At 48.6% G+C, this 24,444-nt stretch overlaps 2 protein-coding genes across 4 annotated transcripts in view; both read left to right on the top strand.

The window, feature by feature from the left end:
- Window positions 1-269: 269 nt before the first annotated feature.
- TSEN54 (tRNA splicing endonuclease subunit 54) lies at window positions 270-9,762 on the top strand (the record flags this gene model as incomplete). Its single annotated transcript, XM_083874707.1, has 10 exons — window positions 270-523; window positions 1,519-1,582; window positions 1,723-1,806; window positions 3,502-3,600; window positions 3,916-3,968; window positions 4,298-4,396; window positions 5,464-6,092; window positions 6,556-6,616; window positions 7,321-7,437; window positions 8,531-9,762. 10 exons carry the CDS (start codon window positions 270-272, stop codon window positions 8,679-8,681), a joined length of 1,611 nt encoding a protein of 536 aa, XP_083730833.1. The 3' UTR covers window positions 8,682-9,762.
- Window positions 9,763-11,319: 1,557 nt separating this feature from the next.
- Window positions 11,320-24,444, top strand: part of LLGL2 (LLGL scribble cell polarity complex component 2) — a 33,244-nt gene continuing 20,119 nt past the window's right edge. For all 3 annotated transcript variants that reach the window (XM_083874823.1, XM_083874824.1, XM_083874825.1), the window contains exons 1-2: window positions 11,320-11,385; window positions 18,464-18,571. In XM_083874823.1, the coding sequence (XP_083730949.1) occupies window positions 18,497-18,571 (75 nt within the window). In that variant the 5' untranslated portion in view covers window positions 11,320-11,385; window positions 18,464-18,496. The remainder of the gene's footprint in view (window positions 11,386-18,463; window positions 18,572-24,444) is intronic.

The raw sequence follows: 24,444 nt of genomic DNA on the forward strand, positions 1-24,444 counted from the left end.
CCGCCGCTCTCGGGGCGCTCGTGCCCGGCGGCGGAAGGACGCTGGTCCGGCACGTGCCGATGGAGCCCGGCGGGTCCCGCCGCCTCAGGTGGGGAGAGCGGGGAGGCACCGGAGGAACCCGCCGTGAGGGGGCCGAGGGGGTGCCGTGGGGAACCGGTGGGCACCCGCCATACGGGAGAGCCTGCGCTGTGGGGGACCTGGGAGGCACCGGCGGGAACCACCGATGAGGGGTCGGGGCGATCCGCGGAACCCCCGGTACGGGCATCCGGATGGGGCTGTTCGAGTACAGGAGGATCGGGGGGGACCCGCGGTACGGGAGGCCGGGCGAGCACTGCGGTCCGGGGCTGTCGGCCGCCCTCCCGTCCCTCACCGCCCCGCTGTCGGCCCGCAGCACGGCGGAGCGGCCGGAGGGTGCCCAGGCCCCGCGGAGCTCCCAGGGGCAGAAGGATTTCCTCTCCGACGGCTCGGCCCGGCAGGCCGAGGAGCAGTGGCGGCTGCTGTCCGAGGAGCGCCCGGAGCGGCCGTGAGTCCACCCCTGGGAGCGGCGCTGGGAACGGCTTTCCCCGGGGATAGGGGTGGTGCCAGGGGCAGAGCTCGGCTCGGGGGTCACTGCTGGGGTGGAGCTGTTGGTAGCAGGAGGTGTCGGTCAGCACAGCAGTTCACCTGCACTCAGTGCCCGGGTTGGAGCAGCAGCAGTGCCACACTGATGGAGCACAGGGACCTGCTGGCCTCAGAAAATCCCTCACACAGCTCTTGGTTTTCACAGGTTGTATAGTCCTGTAGCCTTTGCAGGTAGCAGCCACTGCCTTCTTAGGTATAATCCAAGTTACAGAGTGTCTTGTTGATGCTCCTGTATGGCCTTGTGCAGATTTAACCAGGTGTCAGCATCCCTGGTTTATCAGTTTTGGTAGTTTCAACACTTTGGCACTTTTCACTTGTGAGACATTCACACCCACTTCTCCACACACACCTTCTCTGCTTGGCCTGCAGCTATTAATTTTTCCCTGTGAGTCCCTGTGGGTGGGGTACAGTAATTTGAGGATGTCTTGACAGCAGCTGAGTAATTGTGTGATAAAAAATCATGGAATGCTTTGGGTTGGAAGGGCCTTAAAGATCACCCCACTGGACTCCCTGCCATAAGCAAGGACATCTTCCACTAGCCCAGGTTGCTCAGAGCCCCATCCAGCCTGGCCTTGAACACTTACAGGAGTGGGGCCTTCTCTGGGTAACCTGTGTTAGTTCCTCAATATCCCCATATCCTGGCTTAGGCCACACATCTCCAACAAGCTGGTGCAGCCTGTGGACATGTCTCTGTGCTGCTGACTGGAGACACTTTTACCTGGTTGGTGATGATAAAGTGGTGCTAGATCCAGAGGGTGATGTCTTTCTGATGCCTTGTAAAAATGCCACCTGCAAATTTCCTGCCTATTGACACCTTCCTGAGCTTGTGGTGTTGCTACACCAGGAGCTGGTTGCAGGCCAGAGTAGCAGTAACAAACTAACCTTTAACTTTTTCAGGGGGAATCTGGTGAAAGCTGAGTGGAAGCCAGAACAGGGCATCGTGGAGCTCAAGTCCCCTGCGGTGAGTGCCACAGAGTGTGCTCAGGACCATCATCTCCTGCTGCTTCACAGATTGCTTAATTTGCCTCTTGCAATGGGAGGGAGCCTGGCTGTCAGCAGGGAACAGCCAGAGCCCATCAGGGATTTGTGCTCCTGTTGCAGGGGAAGTTCTGGCACACCATGGGGTTCTCAGAACGAGGCAAACAGTGTCTGCTGCCCGAGGAAGCTCTGTACCTGCTGGAGTGTGTAAGTAGGATGAGGGCACTGCAGGAGCTGTAGCAACTGATAAACATCTGGTTCTCAAGGAATTGTCTTTTTTTGGCATGTTACTGATGGATCTGTTTGTCACCAGGCTGTGGGTTCATACTTTGTACTCTCAGCCTCTCTGTCACTGACAGAGGGTGTTGGATCTGTGGCCAGTTCATTCAGCTTAAGCAGAGATTTTTGGGGTTGCTGCTTGGGATTTCTTTCCAGTATATATGGCAAAAAGACATTTAGATTTGGCAGGCAGAGTAGTGAGACCACATTGTGCTCAGTGCTCCTCTGCTTGCAGAAATGCTGCTTAGGGCTCAGCTGGATTTCTTTGCTGTAGAAAGGTTTTTTTTGTCTCTCCACCAAAGCCTGTTATCAGTAGAATTGGTGCATTGATCTAAAGGGAACATTTACCCCTCAGCAAAATAGATTGTGAGCATCTGATGCCATCCCTTAAATTCTGGCAGCAAAGGGGGGGGCTTTTTTACCCCTGACATTCTGACAAATAGTTTGTAAACTATTTGTAAACAGATTGATGGCAATAAAAAGTTTTAGTCAGATGCTGAGTACAAAATCCCCCCAAAAGCAGAAAAGACCAGTGAGATGCCTTCAGCCTATGTCATGGAAAAGATGTGGTTCCTAGGGTTTTTTTCTTTATGAATAAACACCATTAAAAAAAAAAAAAAAAAGAGAGAGAGAGAAAAGGTGTAGCCTAAAACAGCCTCCTGGAGGTCATTTGCTATTTCCTGGAGTAGTTACCTATGGAATCTCTGGGTCTGTAAATGCTTCTGAGGAGGCATCAGTTGATGCCACCTGAAGCTGCCATTCATTCCTGCCCTCCAGTTCTCAGTTATGCTGGTCACAAGTGTTGCAGCAGCCCTCTTGTTAGAGGATAGAAATGAGCCAAGAGACAGGCTTCTTGTTTATCACTGCATGAAAAGGGTCCTGTTTTCTTTATAGCTCAACCATTCACTGACTCTGGCTGCAGCAGCTCCTGCTGTGGGTTTCCCTTGCAGCCTCTGACTGCTGGATAGTTCCTGCTAAACTCTAACTGCAGGTATTAGTGTGCAGACTGTGACTGCAGGCTTTTACCCAGCTAGACTGTGACTGCAGGTTCCAACAGGCTCTAACTGCAGACCCAGCCCTCACAGCAGTGATTCTCTCTCCCCAGGGTCCATCCTCGTGTTCATGATCCTCCATAATGATCCCTTCACTAACTAACCCACTCCTTTTTATCACACTTATCTTCATTGGATATAGCTGTGACACATCAGGGGCAAGGCTGGTGTTGGGTGATTAACACAGCTGTTACTTATCAGGGACAAAGTTACCTGTATTCCTTTCTCCTCTATTAAGTGCTTTTGTTGTTGTGCTGTGTCCTGAATCACTCAGATCATCGAAGTTAAATTCTCTTTTAAAGCAGTGATTATTTTATCAGCTGACCATTTTGCTCCCAGCTGTATCCTCCAAATAGAAGCAGGAGCTGGAGCAGGAGCTGAGAGCTGTGGGTGGGAACTTCTTATGTGGCTGATCAAACCAGGGTATGGGGGAACTGAGAAAGGGACTGTAAGTAGTTTATGGGGAGAGATGGATATCATATCAGGGAGGGTGCTGGGACCAGTGTGAAAGGACTGATGTGAGCTTGCATAGATTTGTTCCTGTGACTCACACCAAGTTTCTGCCCTGCAGGGCTCTGTCCAGCTCTTTTACAGAGATGTGCCCCTGTCAATCCAGGAAGCCTACGAGACCCTGTTGTGCCAGGAGGCAATGAGCCTGTCACATTACCAGGTGTGTTGGGACCTCCAGCTGTTGCAGGAGGATGAAGGCAGAAAGCCCAGACTCTGCCACACAAGCTCTTCCCATGGCTGGAAGCAGGGTAGGATGATCTGGGAGGGAAGGAGAGGGAAGTCATCCTCAGTTGTTCCCACTCACCTTCTCCCAGATGTTCAGTTCCTGTTTCCCCACCTTTGCTTTGGGTCCTACCCCTGGTATTCTCTCCTCTGTGAGTGCCACACTGTGTTCACTCACAGTCGTAGTGGAACTAAAGTAAATTGTTTGTGTTTAGGGCTGTCATTTAAACTTCTTGCTTTCCTTTGCTCTAAGGTGTTCAGCCACTTGAAGCAACTGGGTTATATTGTACTGAGATTCGACCCCAGGTAACCAACTTTTCCTTCTGTGCTGCTTTCTCCTTTCTGAAGACCCTGAGACTCTCTGTACCCACTGCCTGGGGAATGGCAGAGAAGAGGACTTTGGGCCTGCATTCAGCTTCTTGGGAGGATAAAGGCTAAAAGTGGCACTCTACCCTTCCTTGCTCCTTCCTCCTTAGGAGGTGATTTGGAACATGAAATGGGGCATGAACTGAGGGCCATCTTGGTCCCACTTGGGGGCATTTTCTGTGCCTTTGGTTGCTGTGTTCTGGGGGCTGAGCAGAAAGTAGTCCCACTACCTCACCCTGCTCTCAGCCTGTGTTGGTCTCTCCTTCCAGCACTGTCCCGTCTCCCTACGAGAGGCAGCTGAACTTGGAAAGTCACTGCAAGAGCTCTGGGAAACACCATCGCAAGAGGAGGAGGAGTTCCAGCCCCCGGTAAGGGCGTGGCCCAAAGCCTTTTCCCATCCTTTTCAGGAACAGCTGCTTTGCTGCAGTGTCTCCAGGCCCTCCTGGGGGTGACCTTGGCACAGTTATTCTTGCCTGTCCCCAAGCAGTGCAGCACTCTGCAGTGTTCCCTTTTGTCACGTGTGTGCTTCATGCCAGGGTTGAGAGGGGCAAATTGCCCCCAGGTCCCCCAGCTGTGGTGCTGAGATGCCACAAAAGGGTAGAGAGGTCAGTTCAAAAGGAACATGTGTCAGGTGCCTCCTCCTGCTTTTTCAGCAGGAGCACAGCTACCACAGTGCATATCTTGCACTTATCCACCTCCTCACTCCAACTTACCTGCCAAGACTCAGCAGCAGAGAGCAGAGTTGCATCCTGGGGTTTGCATGTGTCCACGACATCACCACAAACTGACAATGAGTAATTTTGCTCATAATTCTGGCAGTTCCCAGGAGGTGGCGTCAGCCTTTCAGAAACAGGGAGGATGAGGCTGGAGAGTCTCTCTTGACAGTAAATCAGTTCCTGAGGAGTTGTGGAATTGTAGGAACTGGGAGATTAAACTGCTGGTCTAAGAACTACCCCATCTTCTCTGGAATCAGGGTCTGAATCTCACTCCAGTAAGAGGTGCTGGCAGGCAGGTTTCTGTCTGGCCTGTGCTGCTTTGGCTGAAGTCCATCATGTTTGCATGGAGGTCTTTGGGTCAATGTCTGGGGTGTGGACCTGGCATGGCAGGTTGGGAATATTGTCTATACAAATCAAGGCTGGGATTCTCTTGGACATTGAAGTCAAACCTTGTGCAGGACTTCTCAGAAGTCTATTCTGCCTTTGGCATTCACTGTTTAGTTTTGACCTGCTTTTTTATTTTCTCATTTGTCTGACAAACAAGGAAGTTGTTGTCAAGGGTTTGCAGACCTGTCTGGGGGTTCCTGCCATCTTTGCTGTCCTTTCTTCAGGCTTGGCAGACTGCATTCTTCCTGTTAGGGGGGAGCAGGCAGGATTTAAAGGAAAGAAAGTTCTACCACATGCTGTCTCTGAATTTTTTACTGTTCCTTTGTCTTTAGGTTGCATGAGAAGAAACATAAAGTATATGAGGACCTTCCAGAAGCTGAAGGGACCTCCAGCAAAGATGGTGGTGACAATGGAGACTCCATTCCCATGGATGAAAAGCCCTTGTCAGAGCAGCCAAAGGAATCAGATGCTGGCAGTGCAGAGGGGGAGTCAATGCCAGTTCCTCTTGATACAGGACAAAAGAACTCTCTGAGCCTCTCCAGTGGGCAGGCTGGAGACCACAAGGAGAGCAGCACTGGCACCCGTGCACCCCGCTGGGATTTTACCAGCATCACCTTTCCTAACGTGGCCTCAGACCAGCTGTGCACACTCCTGCCCTCCCCTGACAGCAGGCTCCTGCCAGAGCACGTGCTGGGCAGGGAGGTGGACGTGGCTGCCTGGTGCACACGGATCAACCAGAAACAGGAGAAGCTGTCGCGGAAGGAGAGGAAGCAGCGGGAGAGGGAGAGCAGGTACAAGAGCAGCATCAATGCCGACCTGGAGGTGAGGCGCTGCTCCAACTGGCAGGAGTACAAAGCCCTCTTGGAGCAGAGGAGACAGCAGAGGGTTTGGAAGCGACCCTCACACCTCTGGGACCAAGCTGTCACACCGCTGCTGCGGCCAGAAGAAGTGACCTCGCCAGGTAGTGGCTCTGGGAACTTGACAGGGACCATTTTCTCTCACTCAGCTCTGAGAAAGAGTGTCTGGTATGCAGCAGCAAAAGGAATGACATAGAGAAGCTGAACATCAGTTTTGGGGACAGTACTTTGAGCAGGAGAATCTTTCTATAGCTCACTCAAGTGCCAGAATAAACAGAGCCTTGGGAGGGCTTCTAATCCATTCCCCATGTCCTACTGTATTGCAGTCCTTCCTGCTGGGCTGTTAGGCATGTGCAGCCAGGGCCAGCAAGATGCAAAGCAACTGCAGAGTGTCTGGACTATGTGCTGGGAGGAGATGAGGAAGTTGAGGTCTTTGAAGTAGCCAGTGGTGACTGTGGAGTTGCCAACCATTGTCAGGGAGGAAGGCTGGTGGGTGGTGTGGAGTGCTTGGAGTGCCCTGGGAGGGAAATTGCTGGTCTGATCCTTTCCCGGTCCTTCTCCCTCCAGCTGCGCTCCTCCAGCAGATCAGTGTGCTGCAGCCCTCCCACATCCTGGATGGAGCCTCCCGGTTAGTATCCAGCCAGTCAGCTTGGAGCTGGTGGGGAGTGGGGAGTGTCTTGTGACTGTCCCTGCTTGTGAGGTCTGTGAGGTGCTCCCAGCAGCAGTTTGGGAGCTGCCTCACATCCAGGGTGCCAAGAGAATCCAGTGTTCTGCTCCATGACCCTTTTGCATAGTCAGGGGGTGACATTTCCATGAAGTACCAGGTCCTGCAGCATCAGAGCCAGGGCTTTCCAGGCCAATTAAAACAGCAGGGTTCCTCTCTTATCCTGCCCTTCTCTCTCTGCACCCCAGGAAGTTTGATTTGGTTTTACCAAAGATGGTTTTACCAAAGATGGTGCCTCATCCCTGGAATGGGCTGCCATCCCTTGCTTCAGTGGTTACGAAACCTTGACTTTGGGTCTTTGGGTTCTGCTCCTGCCTCAGAGTCTGTGTGGTGCTTGTGTGCAGTGCCTGCAGTGCTTTGCTCCTGTCACAAGTGCTTCTTGTGAGGGTGTGGGGAAGATGTGAGCAAGAATCTTGCTTTGGTCTGACTACTGGAAAGGTCTGGAAGGTAATTAAAGCGGTTCCAGGGTCGGTCCTTTGAGGAGTGTAAACTTTCAAGTGACCCAAACTAGACCAAACTAAAGGGAGTTTTTGCTCCCTCTTTTCTCTGCTGTACCCGTATCCTGCAGTGTTTCGATCCCATACCTGTGTGGGTGTGTTCCCCTGCAGGCTGCAGGAGGACCCAGAGGCCATGAAGATAGACTTCAACGTGTATCAAGCAGATGCTGTGTCCAAGTTTAAGAAGACAAACCCTGGGAAGCCCCATGTCAGGATGTGTGTTCGGAGGTACCCCCGAGTCTTTGTGCTGTTTTTGAAACTTTGCAATTGTTGTTGTGGAAACGAAGTCCAGCTCTAATGATCTGTAAATGGCCCAGCATCTTGTGAGCTTTACAGATCATCAGAGTGTCTCCCTTGAGGGTGGTCCTGACCAGGATTTTTCTTTTTTTCAGTTCCTCCTCCTTTGTTGGAGGTTGTGGCTGACAGTTCCCCCCTTCCCCCCACCCTTGCACTCAACCCACACTATTTGGTCATCTGGTTGCTGCTCATTGAATTACTGGGTTACTGGGAGTCAAGAGAGAGAAGCTACAGCTTTTATGCAATGCTTGTGAAATTCAGGTAGAACCCAGTGCTGCAGGAGCTGAATCCTCAGTCAGTGCAGGTCACTGTGGATTTCTGCAGAGATGAACCTCCCCAGAGTTTGCTACAGGCTCTGAGCCATGAGTTCAGTATTTTGGTCTTTGTTAAGTGTAATGTTAAGATCACTAAGAACAGGGGGAGGTGTCCCCTTTCTTGCTGGATCCAGAACCTGATACTTAAACTCCATAGCTAGGTACAAAGTTCATTTTCTGCCTTTTCTCATTTTGCTTTACTAAAACTTTCCCTCTGCTCTCTGCAGCTGTAGTAGACAGAGCAAGGAAGGTGGTAATGCAGTTTTACCAAGGTATGTCATGAGCCAGTAGGGTGATCTTTGTTGCATAAATATTTTCACTGATGAACAAACAGACTCTGCAGAATTAAAAGGAGGGAAAAGCAGGTCAGATGTTGATCCCAGTAACCTAAAGATCTTCCCAGCACAAAGGTATTAAGATTGCAGTGGATTGGCCACTTGCCAACATCCCTGTGAGCCGCATCTAATGAGCACAGTGTGGAGCAGTGTGCAGTTATCCTTGTTTTTGGCAAAGGATTCAACAGCTCCCAGTGCCCGGCATGCTGGGTACTCCCTCTCAGGGCTGGCAGCCTCCTGCTCGGACTGAAATGGGTGGGGAAGATCACTACCAGCTCCTCAGGCCAAAGGAGCTGTTGTGATGGCTGGCCAGGCCAGCTTTGCCTCTGTGTTCCTCTTGCTCAGAACAAACAGGATGTTTTTTTCTCTCTGTAGCTTTGATGAGCAGATCCCTTCCCTGCGGGCTTTGAAGCAGGTGACGTATCTGAGTGGGGACGTCCCGCTGGTCTTTGCTCTGGTGGATCATGGAGAAATCACCTTCTATTCACTGAAGGAGTTCAAGCTGCCCATTGATGTCAATCACTGAAGTTGCTGTCACTTGCAGAAATGGGATGGGATAAAGGGAAGAGCTTTACCCAGGAGTTGTTTTCCTGATAAAGGAAGTATTACAGAAAACAGAGCCTGTGATAACTGGAACCTTGGGAAGTTGGCCACTTTATTGACTGTTACAGACTTCACCTACACAGATGGCTCAGGCATAATGTGTAATTTACGGCACACAAGTGTGTTTGGCTTAGCTGGGCATTTCTGGGCTGGAGTACACACTGCTTGTTCTTGAAGCCACTGGCTCTCCAGCTTTTTCACCTCACAGACCACCAGCCTGCCTTTCCTGAGTCATCTTTTGCTGACTGTGGACCATTGGAGAACACTTTGCTGGTGATTCTTTTGACACATGTGAAGAACCACTGTGCTACACCAATGGAATGGTTGGAGTGTCACTGAGGTCAGTCAGGGCCAGAATAAGCTGATCAGTGCTGGTGTCCTGAGCCTCTGTCATTCGGCTGTGCCAACAACCATCAGATCAGATTCTGGTCTGAAAAAGGCACAGCCATAAACTCAGTCACCTGGAGGAAAGTTTCCAGTCACTTGAGAGCAGGAAACTGTGCCTTGAACACAATTTCATCATCCAGAGGTCACAGAAAGCCCCAGAGCATTGCAGATGGCAGCTTGGCCTCCCAAAGCAGTTGTGCTGAGATGCATTTTGGCCACACACTGTTAAGCCATACTAAAATTCGGCCACCACTATCAGCACACTGCATCAGACAGTCTCACCAGGGATGAACTGCAGCCCTTCTCTTTCAGCCCAACATCCTCTTTTCTGGCTGTGGATCCTTGTTATTTTTCTTGCACGTGGGAGGTCCCTGGGTAAAGAAAAAAGCTACAAATTCCTCATGAGCCTTCCAATCTGCTCTCCACCAGGATATCTAGGTACCAAATTTGCTTTAGCCTCTATGCCAAAAGTGCCAGGTGCCAGGAGGTCTGCTCAGTGGGTGGAAGTGAGCTAAGCATGGCTGTGTTTGATAGCAAAGTTTTCAGAACTGTAATAGCAACTGGTTTAGATGTGTTTTATTTGGTTTTTTTTAATTCCTTTTGGAGATGTGGAGAAGGCTAAGCAATAAAAAAATCCTTTTCCAACCCTGCAAGTTCCTTGGTGTGGTTCTTAATTCCCCTAGAAACGTTAAGTTATGTAGAGGGAGAGTGTGGAGATTACTGGGACCCGAGCAGCAGCAGCAGCAGCAGCTGGTGAATGCCTGCTCAAGGTCATCCAGCCCTGTGGCTGTGTAACCCTGGTAACTCTGCTCCTACGCCTGTGTGCTGGGCTGTGCTGCCCTGTTCCCGGGGAGGGCAGGGTGACTCAGAGCCTGGAGGTGTCCCTATATCCGTGTGCAGTTCCTGTCGGCACACGGCACCTCTTCCTCCTTCATTCTCCTCCCGCGTGGTCAAAGGTATCATAGCCCAGGGTGCCGGGGCTGTGCTGCCGGCGCTGCTCCTGTTTCACACACGCTCCAGTTATCAGAGGCGAGGTGAGGGTCTGGCGGCTCCTCCCATGCTCCCTCCCCTTCCTCTTCCTCCTTTGGCTCCGAGAGTTCTTTCTAAAGCCGGGGTTGGCAGCCCGAGCTGCCCTCAGCATTGTCCCAGACTGTGTTACAGATTAAAGGCAGCGGGAAGGGAGTTTCTAAGAACAGGCGCAGCCGGGAGAGCTCCAGCCTGACCCACAGGGCTCATGTTTGTCCTGGAATTAGGTCAAACTCGCTCCCGTTGATCTCAATCAGTCTCATCTCCCTGTGCCAAGGTGGAATTGTATCGATGAACTCCACGAGAGCCACCCAGTGAGTTTCGCTGGGGCAGAGACTCCCTGATTCAGCACAAGACAATTACAGTTTAATAACTACTGCAGGGAGGATTGGGAAACCGGCTGCCTTGCTCAGCACCAGAACATCTGATGGTGCCTTTACCCACCCCAGAGCAGGAGCGTGATCCAGACTGATACACTGCTCCATTTTGGCCTGTGATGCAAATCGGCTGAGCATTGCAAGAAGATGAGAGAACTGAATATTTAATTTAAAAACAACACTTTTGGAAACGTGGGAGAAATACTGGTTTTGGACTCTCGTCAGAGGTAATTTCAAGTTTTTGCATGGATGCAGAGTGGGCAGACCTTCCCCTGCCATTGCCCTGTACATACATACAGCTTCTTTGTCCATCTGCTGTTCCCTGCAGCAGGACACGGGCTGGCTGCTGCCCGGCTTCGACTTTCTGTAAAGTCTATTTTCCCGGGCAAGGCTGTGAAAGTCGGGAGTTCCCTCGCGGGGCTGGAGCCGGGAGGAAGGTCCCTGGAGCCCGGCCCCGGAGGCGGCTGTGGCGGCCGCTTTTCCCGGCCTTTTCCCGGCCTTTCCCGGCCTTTTCTCTCTCCCGGTGCCGGGTGCCCGCGCTCCCCGAGCCGCGCGGTGCCGCTCCCTGATTGGCTGCAGCCGGCGCGCTCATGAATAATTCAGCAGCGCGCCGGCTGAAAGCGAGGCGGAGCCGCGGCTCGGCCTCATTTGCATAGCACGCCCCGCCCACACATGCTGTTTGCACAGCGGAGCCCCGCCCCGGGGGCGGTCCCGGCCCAGGCCCCGCCCCGCCGCGCCCCGCCCGGAGGTGCCCGCGGAGCGAGGCCGCCGCGCAGCTGAGGGGGAGCGGGCGCGGAGCGGAGCGCGGCCGGGGCGGCCCGGCCCCAGCCCCCGCAGGTGAGCGCCGCTGGCTGGGGCCTCGCGGGGAGGCGGGAGGGGCTCCGGGGAGGGGTCCCGGCGGGGGGTCCGGCCGGCGCGGCCGCGGCAGAGCTCTCCGGGGCGGCCCGGCCATGCTCGCCCGTGCCGGGCTGGGCTGGGCTGCGGGGCCGGCAGGTGCTCCCTGGTGCCCCCGCCCTGAGGGGGGTCACTCCGCCGCTGCCCGGGCCCCCGGCACTGAAGAGGAGACACTTGAAGCCCGGCACCCCCTGGGGCTCTGGCGGTGTGTCCCCATGCTGCTCGCAGCCGCGGGGCTGAGGGGACTTTGGGGGTTTTGTTTGCCGTGGTGTCCGTTCCCGGGCCCGCCGCGCCGTGTCCGCCCCGGCCGGAGCGCGCGGCATCTCCGCATCCCGGGATCCCCCGGGGGAGGCGGCGGGGCCGCTCCGGGACTTCCTGCCCTCCCTCCCTCCCTCCCGCGGGTCCGGGCCGGGCCGGGGCCGCTCCCGGCGCTCGGAGCCTCCGCGGGGCTGCGGGACCCGCTCCCGGCCCGTCCTGGGGGAGATGCCCCTGCCCGCAGCCCGGCACCGCAGGTCGCCAGAGCCGCCGCTGGCTCCGAGCAGCGGCTCTTGGAGGAGGCAAGAACAAGAACTGCAGTCACTCTTACTCCCTCGGGATATCTTGTTAGCATTTTCTCTCTCTCTCTGTTTTTTTTTTTTTTTTTTTTTTTTCTATGCCCGTATTAAATGCATCTTGTCATATTAGTGGTTTTTCTTTCCCCTTCCCAAAGTTATGAAAACTTGCTGGATGAAGGAGCTCGTTACTTCCAGCAGGCAGCAAACAGGTGTAATGAAATGGTGACACAAGTTGTTCAGCCTTTGTCTCAGGTTGCCCTTCACTGTGCCACGGGAACAGGCTGTTGCTGGTGTCTCCACTCCTGGTGCTGAGGCTTAACCTTGGCGTTGGAGAAAGCTTTGCGTGCTTGTGTTTAGTGTTGATGGTGTAGAGCAGTTGACTCAGACTCCCAGGTCTGTGTTTCTGCAGCCAGTGGCACAAAGCCTTGTGGGGACAGTGACAGCACAGGGGGACAGCTCTGCTGAGACGGTGGAAGTAAAAGTTGTCCATTGTCATGTCTCGATGGGGAATGCTGCTCTTTGTAGTTATGTGAGAGCACTTCAGTCAACTGGAATATCTGGCTTTACCTCGTCCCAGCTGAAGCCGTGTACCCAGCGCAGCTGCCTGCTGATCTGAGCTTTGATTCGGGAAGCTGGTGCTTCTGGCAAGTGGAATGCAAAGCGCTGGTATGTCCCAAAGCTCCTCCGTGCATCCTGGCACGTTCCTTGTGGGGATAGACTGGCCCATGGAGGAGATGAGGATGAGCTGTGCCAGTAGTGAGAGTCCCTAATCCTGCTCACTGCTGCCTGTGGCTTGTCAAGGGTCTCTGTGTAGCTCATGGCATTGGAAAGGGAAAAGGGTTCTCAAACATCTTCATGGGATGGTGCTGAGGAATATCTTCTATTTGGTTTTGAGCAAATTGCATCTGCTGTAACAGCTGACCAAAGAAAAGTACTGGAGGTGTTAAACCAGTTGAGAGCCCTTTATCTTCCAGTGGCCTTCTGGTATGGTAATGTAATTATTCCTGGGAATTGCTCATGGAAGAGGTGTGTCCTTTCTGACACAGAGGCTTGAGAAGTGTCAAAGAGCAAGGGAGGTTTTAAACATATGTCTTGCAGTTAATACATGGCAATAAAAGTATGTGATACTGCTGGTACCATTGTCTTTCTTTAAAATACCAAAGGAGGGACTGGTTTGGTTTCTGTGCAGAAATTGTATGGAAACTCCAGTTCTCGTATAAAAGTTTCTCATTGCTGGATCTCTTTGTGTTGCATTATGAAGCAAATGCTTTCGTGGTTTTCCACATCGACCCGCTGTGTGTAAAGTGCTGCTCCAAAGTTACAAGCCACTTTTCTGTTTGATTCACGCTTTTTAGCAAAGCCTACAAAGGGTTTTGCATCACGGGCAATAATGTTCAGTGCAAAGACTTTGTTCTGTAGCATTTTGAAACTTTGTGTTGTCATGCCCCCATGACAAGGAGAGCACAATAGGAGTCATAATGACACACAAGGTTTGCACAATTCCCGAATTCATTGCAGGTGGGCGGTTCCTGGTAACTGAGCTAAGGCTGCTGGAAGTGCATGAGCTTGCCTGAGTTGTGTGATTAGTTCTCAATTATTTTCAAAGAGTTCTTGAAGAATCGAGGTCTGATATTTTAGTTAATATTGTTTGTGTTTTGGGAGGGCAGCCACCTACACGTAGTGTTGCCACAGTCTGTTCAGTTGTTCATTTCACTGTCTGTCTCTCTGGGTTTGCTGAAATAAATTCTTTTTAGAGGATCTTTTGGTTTTCCTCTCTGAATACTGTATGCAAGGTGCAGTGAACACTCTCCTGTTTATGAAACTGCAAGTCCTGGGGGGTAGCAGTGGCTCAGCAGTTGTGTAAGGCAGATCTCTGCATGCTCTCATTAAACTGAGATTAATGTTAGAGCATCTTCCTTCTCCTGGAAAAAGAAGGTGGTGTCTTGCACTTCTCTCTGTGTACTGCAACTGCTTCTTCCCTTTCTTTAGCTGTTCTGCTTGGCTGTGCTTTCTCCTTGAGTGTCTGCCTTGCCAGTGTGTCACAGTCAAGCAGGGTGGTAGAGATGAACAGCTAAAGAATAACTCAGGCTCGTTTCATTGATTTCAAGCTAAAATTGTTCTTAAACTCGTCCTCTCACAGTGAGTCATGGTAATTGATAAATGTGATAAACCTGGTATTTAAGGGATACTTTGCTCAGTTCTGTTGGTGTGAGATCACTGGAGCTAAGGAAGAGCTTTTTGCTGTGCAGCTGCCCCAGCCTCTGTTCTCTTGCTGCTGATTCTGTTGGTAACAACAACAAGGTAAACTCCTGGTGCAGGAGAGGACCTGGTTCAGACAAGGCCATGGTAGTGACGGTTTGTTATAGCAGCACCAGCTGCCTGGAGTTCGAACAAAGCTCCTCGATAAGGCCTCTTTTATTTTAGCAGGGTTGATAAAGTGTTATCAGCTGCGTAGGTACAAGTTCTCCCTTTAAGGAGCTGCAAGCAGGAAGGAGTGCTGAGGAAGGAATGAGACCTAAATCAAGGCAGGATTTAGGACTTCTTGAGATACTTGCAGGCATTTTGAAAAGAAAGCTCTTGGACTGCATCCCGTTGAAAACCTGTTCAAGTTGAGTAAAGGTTGCCAAGGAAGCACACAGATGGTACCTTGCAACTCTGCTACGTGAGCAAAATAAACTCATTATGGGTATGTTTTTGTTGTGGAGTTCACTTGAGACTGCATCCACACTTAATACTGCCTACGTAGTAAAAACTTCTGACCTGGGCTTCCTCTTCTTGCAAGACTGGATTAACTTGTGTGATTGGGACTTACAACATTTTGGCTGGAAATTCCACTCTCATGGGAGGACATAAGGAAAAATTGCAACAAATTTCTGCACAGGGTAGTTCCCTGCCAGCCTGTGCCAAGTTGATGAAGAAAATGATGGAGAGTGTCTCAGCAAGCTGTGCACGGGCACCAAGATACATTGCTGTGTGCAGAAGCAAGGAAGCCAAAGGAAAATGTGTGGAGTTCTGTATTGGTGACACTCAGCAGTGAGGAACAATTGATGCTGCTCCTGGGAAGGAGCATTTGTCCTTCTATTGAATATGGGTTCACATGCCACGTTTCACTGCATCTGAAATGAATGGAGCCGAGCAAGGAGGACTGGACGAAATCTGGTTGTGATGTTAAACTGCTCCTTAGTCTCTGATTGGAAACAGGATCGTCTTGCTTTCATTGCCTTTTTGTATGAATAGTGAGGAGATTTTGCTTTGTGTCTGGATCTAATCCAATGAGGTGAAAAAAGGGACATTGCAGGATTTAGCTGAGCATTCAGGTAAGGAAGCAGCAGGAGTTTGATGTTCAGGGCACTCTGAGCTCTGCTCTCAGGTGTCCATGTCCTGAGTACCACCAAAACTTGGGTTGGCTCAGCCTTGGGCTATTGTTGCCTCTAAACAGCTGCCCTCAATGCATGTTAAAAGAAGAGAATGTTGCACATAGTTTCTGGTAAAAGACTTGTCTTTGAAAGCCTAAAGAATTGTTTCCCTGGAAAATAAGAACATTAGATACATGCAGACCTGGCATAGCTTCAGAGGCTACTGAAGAATTCCTCTCTGGCTACTGGTAGCCACAACTGTTACCAGATGGTTGTAAATGCTGACTGGCAGACAACTGCGGAGCACATGGGGCTGGAGTTTTATGTAAGGCTCCAAAGGTGTGTGGGAGAGAAACTGGCCTGCTAAAATGTAAATGTGCATCTGGAAGATAAGATTATACAGATTGTGGAATCTATTTCTAGAATTGGAAGAGATACTTGCTATTGTACTGAAACCAAAATTCTTCTCTTTGATAATAGTCTTGTAAACTTGTGATAATAACTCTGCTTGGACAACCTGTGCTGCAGTGGATGCTATTCCTTCTTTGCCTTTGTCCAAAACTGCTTGTCCTCTCATCCTCTCCCATACTGTGCCACTCAAAGGTTCTTTGGTCAGAAAGGATCTCTGATATCAGTCTGAGAGGTGACTTTCTTAGCTTGCTTTCTCTGATCCTCTCAGCCCTTCAGGGTGATGGTTTTTCAAGTGAGTTACTGCTCGGTTCAGAACTACGACACTTCTTAGCCTGTTGAACAAGTTGTTGTGGGCTGGAGTGTGAATGTTGGAGCTCTTGCATAAGAGGCTCAAACAGCACGCTTCAGGATGCCATTAATATTTCAGGATAAAACATTCTAGCAAGTTTTTCAATGTAAAGTTGTGTCTCTCTCAAATCAAGCCCCCTTTTCTTTGCTCCTAACGCTGAGTTTGTCTCTGCTGGCACAGCTGAAGTCTTTTGTTCTAAAGTGGCGAGGGTAATTAGTAGAGTTTCTCTGTGGGTTTGCCTCGTTTAACAGGTCCAGGATATTGATTGACACTGGGAAAGGGCGCGTCTCCTTGGCACTTTCCTTTCCTTGTCTGGCTAAGGGCAAGTTGTGTGTTAGACATGGGCGTGATACGCTCTCCTTTCATTGCACAGCACCCTGTCACTGCTCTGTAACTTTTGCTAACTTAAAGTGAATGTAGCTTTGTGAAAATATGTCCCTCTCTCAGGGATGTCTAATAAAAGAAGACTTATGATCTGACACTGCTTTTGAAAGTTCAGTTGAGATGTTAAATCATTGTAGTAGGATTTACTTTCCAAGTAAACATCGCTTTTATTCTTCCTCTCTTTTCTGAGGTCCTCATACATTTGTTTCTATGCACATTCCTCACCCCTGTGTGTGCTGGTAGCCCACAAACACAGACTCCTGTAGCTGCCCTGCTCAGAGCCAGTTTTTCTGTGGTGATGGTACAGCCAGTGATTCTGGGTGACTGGAATGTCACATAGGTGACATATTTCAGTCACCTGGATCCTAGTAATTCTAGGGACTGAGTGACTCAGGTGGTTGATCCTCAGGTCCTCTGGACCAGGGCTGCATTTCAGGCCTTTGATGAGCTCAGAGCAGTGCTCCACAGGTGGCTGGAGATGTTGGAGTGTGAGCAGGAAAGTAAATGGGCAGGAGTGCAACAAAGAGGTACAAGTTCAAGATCAGGGAGTTTCTAAAGGGAGTTCTCAAAATATGCCTGTGGAGCATCCTGTTTATCACACTGTTTCCTTCTTTTGGACCTTCACAGCTGGTGCAAGGCCTTGCTAGGAACTCTTTGAAAAACAACTCAAGCTCCTCAGGAGTGGCTGCTTTAGGTCATTATCCAAAGGCCATTGTTGCCGGCAGGAGCACAGAGGTGACCACCCTGTTTCCAGCTGTGCTGTTCCCATCTCTACAGGTGTGAAAGCTGCTCCCCTCAGTCACTCACCTCCAGCCCCACTGTTTGAAGGGTTTAAGGCCCTCTGTTGACTTGCAAGTTTCTTTGGTGCTCCTGGTCCCTCTCTTTCTCATACAACATCAGCCTCCTGCTCCTCACCTTGGTGTAGGTGTGTGTGAACCTCTTCTGACCATGTACAATATCCATTCTGATCCTTCATTGCACCTCAGAAGTTCTGTCCCCTGCTGTGTATGTGTGTCACGTACAGAGCAGCTGGTAAATTGCTCCCTGTCCAGCAAATTAAAATAAAATACTGAGTGAAGTGTCTGTAAACTGCAGCCTGTGAGAGATGGCCTGAGCAGACAGGAGCACTAACACAGGGTAAGTTGTCAGGATGTGAATTCAAGCCTTTGCTCTTGAGTTGTCTGGGATTTGCTGATCACTCAGAACCTGTGCAAAGGGGAGATGTGACAGTCTCCTGAGATGTGGAGAATGAGAAGCTGGAGCCTGGGATTCCCCGTGAGATTGCTGGCTTGCAAATCAGGTCTGATCTGTCCTGCTTGGCTCCTGTCGCTGTGAGAGACCAGGCACAGGGACAGCCACTTTGTGCTTCAGCTGCACCGTGAATTGCAGGTGCGAATTTCCCTTCCCCTGCCCCCACCTCGAGCAGGGAGTTCAGCTTGATGTTTTACAAAAGCAAGTTAATAATTAATGCAGCTCCCCTGCAGGCAGCGCAGCCCTTTCTGCCGTGCTCTGGGAGAGACCTGAAAATGGGATTCTTTCTCTCTTTGGCTCAATAGCTGGAGGTTACCTGGGGTGAAAACTGATGCTAGTCAATAATGCCTGAGCCTGGGAGTTGGCCTTTAAGTTGGGTTTGTCTGAATGTTTATGCAAATGCTGCAGTTTTGCCTTTTCTTTGGATAAGGTCAACTCAAGGGATCGCAAAATGGCCAAGTGCAAAACCCTTTTTAGACTCCTGTTGTTTTATCTGTACTAGTTTGCTTTATCAATGTGAAAATGGAATTGTGAGGTGCTGCACCAGAGAGCTGTGCTAGACTGGTATCAGGTTTTAGTCACTCGATAGTGATGTTGTCTCAGTCTGCTCTGGCTGATTTGTTACCTGCCAAACCAAAATAAATAACCTACTTCTGCCTGCTTTCTGCTCAGGCTGCTTTTGTTTATATAGGCTTTTCTTTTTCTATTTTTGTTAGGATTTTTGTTGCCAAGATACTACAGCAAGGAAGATGAGAAGGTTCCTAAGACCCGGCCACGATCCAGTGCGAGAGAGGCTCAAACGCGACCTCTTCCAGTTTAACAAGGTATGGGGCTTTCCTCAGACTCCAGGGCAAATCTGTCCTGAGCCACTGCATCCTGCAAAAGGAGGGATAAACTACTCGAGTGTGGGTGGGAAAGTTAAATTTAGGAGAGTTGCTGGTTTGTTCTCTTTTTCAGTTCTGTCCTTTTCTCCCCCGATGTGCCTGAGTAGTTTCCTTTAAGCTCCTGGGCATGTTCTCAATTCTGTCTTGCCTTTTTTAAGAGAAAGGATATTGTGATGCTGTTGAGTGGCACTTGGTGAAAGAAGAGATCTTTTCTATCCTCTGAGTGGTCTGTCACTTGTCCTGCTCTGTCCTGGGACTGTTTCTGTTTTAGGTAGTCCTTGTTAGGAAAATAAACATTTTTCTAAAGATATACACAAGCTGTAGCTTGTGATGCAGCTGAAGCCAGAGTTCTTTGTCCCTGATTATACTTTGGATTTACAAGTGTGCCCCTGCTTTTAAATGTGCATTTAAAAGGCTGTGATAGCTCCTAGGCAGCACAATGGCCATTAATAATGAGTTTACTATTATCTTAGTCTGAATCTGTTTCTAGGTTTTTTTCCTTCCTGTGAAGAAGCAATGGCAATGGCTGTGCTATCTATCCAGCACTCTGGGCATTTTTCTTTTGAGCTCTGTCCAGGAGCATACTGCTTTTATCTTTGAAAATGCCTGGTATTAAATCATGGCTAGGCTAATGGCTACTTACACTTTCTTTGGGGAGCAGAAATACATTTGTAGGTTTTGTGTTTCCAAGGTTGAAATGGAATTTTGCTGAAAAGTGTAATGGATAAATGAAATCAGCCTAGGAAATAACCTTCTTGATTCATTAGAATTGTAGGGCGGATGGATACTTGAAGTGGAACTGTGGATATTTGAGATAAATGATTTAATGTAATTGGTACCAAGCAACACCAATTCCATGCATACCTGCCTGCCATTGGGGAGACAAAGGAACTCAAGAGTGCTTCGGGTCTGTTTTCTGCCTGCTGCCACCAGGAAATCCTAGTGCAGATGCAGTAACAAAATCAATGAATGCAGACTGAGTTTGAGATGTATCTTGGCTAAATGCAATGTCAGCTTCAGAAAAGATGTCCCAGGGATGGGTCAGTGTTGCTTATAAGCATTTAAAATTATATATGCCTTGGAAAAACGTTGCTATTTTAGGGATGGCTCTTTCTTGAATGTGCCTTTCTCTTATGAGAATGTTTGGCTGAGCTTTACCTGCCAGAGACACACTCATTTGGGTAATGCAAAACAGGGTTGAAAGAGCTAGCTTTTGCAACAGAGGGAAACTTCTAAATATATTAAAAGCTGGCATCAGGATTTGTGACTCCATTTGGTTCAGTCCTGAAGGTAAATATGACATCTTGTTTCTAGGGAGACGACTACTTTGGACACTTCCTAATGATTTGCTCTCATTAACAGCCTGGTAATTAAAGGCCTTGTAAAATGCATTTGCACCTTTAAGCCACAGCAACTTGTTCTTTTCTAATAAGAATCAGAAGGGAATGAACATTATACCAGAATCTTTTAAATTCTACTTTTTTTCTTGCATAAAAGTGAGGTTGGTTTTTTTTTTTTTTTTTCCATGTCTTGGGTCTCTCATTCCAGTATTTCCAGACATAATGGGTCATTTGAAAGCTTCTACCCTTTGATCCAATAAACATCTACTCACAGCTAGGTAGACTGAGAAAATCTGGGAAAGTCAGACCTTAATTCTGAGCTGTTGAAGGTTGTGGCTTCAAGGAGCCAAGAATCGTAGTGCTTTGTGTGCCAAGGCTGTCCTGGTCTAATGTGCTGTTAGAGCAAGCACATTAGTGCTGGTAAGCAGGTTTTTAAACACTTGGTTTTTTGAGGTCTTTGAAAGACTTCTGGTTGAGAACCTGCTTGGGAAATATTTTGTGGGCCTGTAAAGTTGCTGATCAGAGAAACTGCACAGTGGATTTGCAGCTCTTCAGTGTGTGATGCAGGTCATGATTAAAGGCAAGGTCTGTCCCTTAAAGGTGCTGGGGATTCCTGCCCTCATTTTACACTGAAGTTGGATATAAATGCCACACAGGTTTAGTGTTAGTGTAGTGGAATGTATTCGACCATGCTGACCTAGAATGGATTTCAATTTAGAAAGTCTGTTTAATTGGTGGTGGTGGATTTTTGTTTGTTTGTTTGTTTACTCTGTCACGTATAAATAGGTTGTGATCTTCTTACTGCTGCTCTCTTGCATTTCTCTTCTGCATAAGAGGTGGTTCAGATGGTTTTAAATGACTGATTGATGACTGGACTAGTGCTTCAAACTGTCTTCAAAGTTGTGTTTGTTTCAAAAAACACTTTCCTAAATTCTGCTAGTCACACAGCTTTGCATATCTGTTTCTCTATATGAGTAAGAACTTCCCATACATGTGTGTACCTGTTGCTAGAATCTGTTTTTAGCTCCGTGGATAGAATGAAGGATAAGGTATGTGGACTTGGCAGTCTACTTCTCTGAGTTTATCCTGCTTTTGGAAGTAGTATTTGGATGCCTTTGGCTCAGTCCAAGCCCTGCAGAAGAAACATGTTCAGGCTGGCATTGTCAGACTAGATGATGGGTAACACACAGGTGAACCAGCCTGTCCTACAGCTGAATGTTACCCAACTGGGAGCATGGTGTTTAATTTATGGCTTCGTGTTTTTTCCCCTGTTTTCAGCCTTCCTGCACCTTTGTGGATGGATGTGATGGAGAGCTTACCTGAAATCTGAGTTAGTGTCTAGGGAAAGTGGAGTTAGCACAACAGGCTTCGTTGTTTCTTCAAAAGATGAATTAACAAAGGGACAGGGCTTGTATTGCCTGTGGTTGGGTTTGTCTCTGCTCTGTCATAAAACAAGCTGAGAAGAGAAGCAAGGACAAGGGAAAGGAGGGAAGACAGAGCTGAATTCCATCGGCACAGCTTTAGTGTGGGCTGGGAACAACTGTTCAGTTTGGCCACATTTTTCCTGCAGTAAATATGACTGACACGAAGCATTTCTGTCAGTGCTGCTGACACCAGCCTTGTTTGAGTCTGACAAATCTGTGGAGAATGAAAAAAAAGCTCCTACCTTTCCCCATAGAAACAAAGGCCCTTTTGAAAGGGAGGGCACATTGTGGGCACTCCAGTTTCTTATTTCAGCTTTGCTGAAAGGCTCCATTGTAACCTCTGCTGCCTCCTGCCCCCCTCTCTCCCCCTTGCTGCGTTTACCTGCTGGGCAGGTGAAAGGATTGGCTGATGAAAGTTGCCGAGGGGAGGGAAGGAGGGCAGCCCAAAGCTGCTTGATGTGATTTAACAACCGGGTGCAAATAAGTACAAGGAAAAGATCTGGGTAATCAGGACAGTGAATGTGAATGCCTGGCCCTGGTGGTGTCAAATGCAGCCCAAAAGCCGCCCTGAAGCCTTTATTGCCCACCTGTGGAAACAAATGACATAAGAGAGTTATCTCTGTTGCATTTTATGGGCATCTTGGTTGAAGATTCAGAGCTGCCAGAAACCTTTAGTACCTTTACTGCTCTCCATGACCAGTTGTATAGCACACTGTGGTGTTACTGATATTTCTCTTTTGCAAATTTGTCTGTGGAATGGGGGGTACTTCAAATTTTTGATTGAATGAAAAGCTGGAGGAAAAAAAAAATCACCCTCCTATTATAATTACTGAATCATACACATTTGGTTGTGCAGTTCATAGACCTCATACTTGAAAATTAAAGCTTTTATTGACTTGTCTAATGTGTTTACAAATTAACACATCAAACCCAAGATATAATTAGGCCTGTATTAAGGCTGGTGTTGACAGCTTCCTAACAGGCAGTGCAGTATTGTATAAGTCATGGCTTTCTGAGAGTTGTGGCTAAAGCTTTATCTTCTGGGCTGGATGAAATCTTAGAACAATCACAGTTTCTAATTGATGTGTCACTGAAAATTGTGCCTGGTTGTGCTGATAACACACTGCACTGATGACAGTGCAGTGACTGTGAACAAGTTGAAACTAAAATTATCAGGGGAATTACACTGGTGTCTCCCTAACAAGTTCCTCACTTTGTTTTGGGTGAGAGTGGAATTTCAGGTGTTTATTGCCTGTGCTACACCTGATTCATTTAAATGTCTGATTTGTTGTTAAGATAAGGTTACCTTGGATCTTCTTCCCAGAATTTTGCACCATAGCTTTATACTCCCACAACTCTGACAATTAGGAAGCTTTTCTGTGTTTCCTCAGTAGCTGTCACAGTGCAGAGAAATTCTTCTTTGCCTGTGCTGGATTAGGAAACTGCCCTGTTTCAATTCTGAGTCCACTGATAAATTCCTAATTTCATACAGCCTTCTCTCAGAAGTTTTATATGTGTAGCTGTGCAAAGGTTGGTTAGCAGGAGCTTCAAGGGTGACTGTAAAAAGATTGACTTCTCAAAATTTCTTTTTAATAATGCAAACCTAACACTTAAATTACCTTCTTAGAATATAAATAGCAAAGGCTGGGAGAATAAGTTATCAAAAAGGAAGTAAACTCAATGGTCTTGGAGCTTGTAGTACTAATCTTGGCTTACTACCTATAAAAGGTAAAAAAATTACTCTCTACTCTTTTGTCCAGCCTAATGAGTTGGCAAGAAGAAAATTGGGAAATGCTCCAATATTTTCAGTTTTATCTTCTAAAGAGATTCATCTTTCCTTAAGAAAACCTCAGGCTGGGATACCCAGTATTTAGAAGAGGGAAGTCTTTTCTTGCAGTTTGGGAATTGTGATCAAATGGGTAAAACTGAAGCAAACTGGCAGACTCTGGAGTCAGCTGGATCCTCCTTTGCTGTGTCTTTGAGCAGGACATGAAAGGGCTTTGCAGCAGCTGGGGCACCTCAGGCTATGGCCTGACCAGGGAAACGAAACCAGCTCCATTTGATTCTCGTGCAGGGGATTAAGTTGGGAAATCACTATGCAGGAAATAAAGTCCAGGTGTTACTTTTAGGCTGAATAAAGCGTAAAAGTTAAGTGATGTGGTAGCTTTGCTTCAGACATGATGGAAATGAGGATGGGAGTGAGGTGCAAGTGCTGTAGATGGAGGGTTCTCTGCTTGCCTTTTTTTTTTTTTTTTTTTTTTTTCGGTAATGAGTGTAATTAATTCCTATTCTGTAGATGGCCAGCTTGCCTTAGAAGGTATTTTCCAGAAGTTGGTATGTAAGGATCAGCATTTTCCAGGAAGCATTCCTCTTAATCTTCCATATTAATCTGGGGCACAGCAGCCCTCTTTACCTGGCTGTGTGTAAGAGCTGTGCATTAGCACTTCTGAAAACCTCACTGAGCTATTTTCCAAGCAGCTTGGTGGCATCCTGTAAGTATGGCAGGATATTATTCCCTGGTGTGTAAATGCATCAGGCTTGCCCAGTGTGATGTGTACAAATAGTCCAAATCTCCCTCCTGGAGCAGATGTAAATTGTACTTTAGGGAAGCCACCAAGGCATAGCAGCACTGCTCCCCATGACAGTGACATCTTTTTAGTCCCAAACGTCTTTGAATTACTCTGAGGTGGCCTAGCAGGCTCCTGCTCTCATTAAATTCCAGTGTTCCTCGTGTTCCCTCTGGAAAATGGCTATGGATTGCATTAGCTTTCCTGACTCACAGGAAATCTGTTTCGTTTCCTTGATGAGCACTGATGTTCACTCATAGCTCTGCATTGCTTTGCACCATTTCTTCACGTCAGTCACCAAGAAGAGGTCAGGAAGGCTGACCTGGGTGGAATTTAGCAGATAAAGCTGATCTTACAGCACACAGTATTTGTGTCAGACTTTGAAATTGTGCTGAGCAGTTGGTTTACAGAAGTGCAGCTGATGTGGAGTGATGGAGTGTGTTGTATTGACTGACTATGCTGTGCTTATGCAAAGTTATTTA

Source organism: Zosterops lateralis (genome assembly GCF_965231275.1).
Source record: "Zosterops lateralis genome assembly, chromosome: 18".
NCBI classification, from domain to species: domain Eukaryota; kingdom Metazoa; phylum Chordata; class Aves; order Passeriformes; family Zosteropidae; genus Zosterops; species Zosterops lateralis.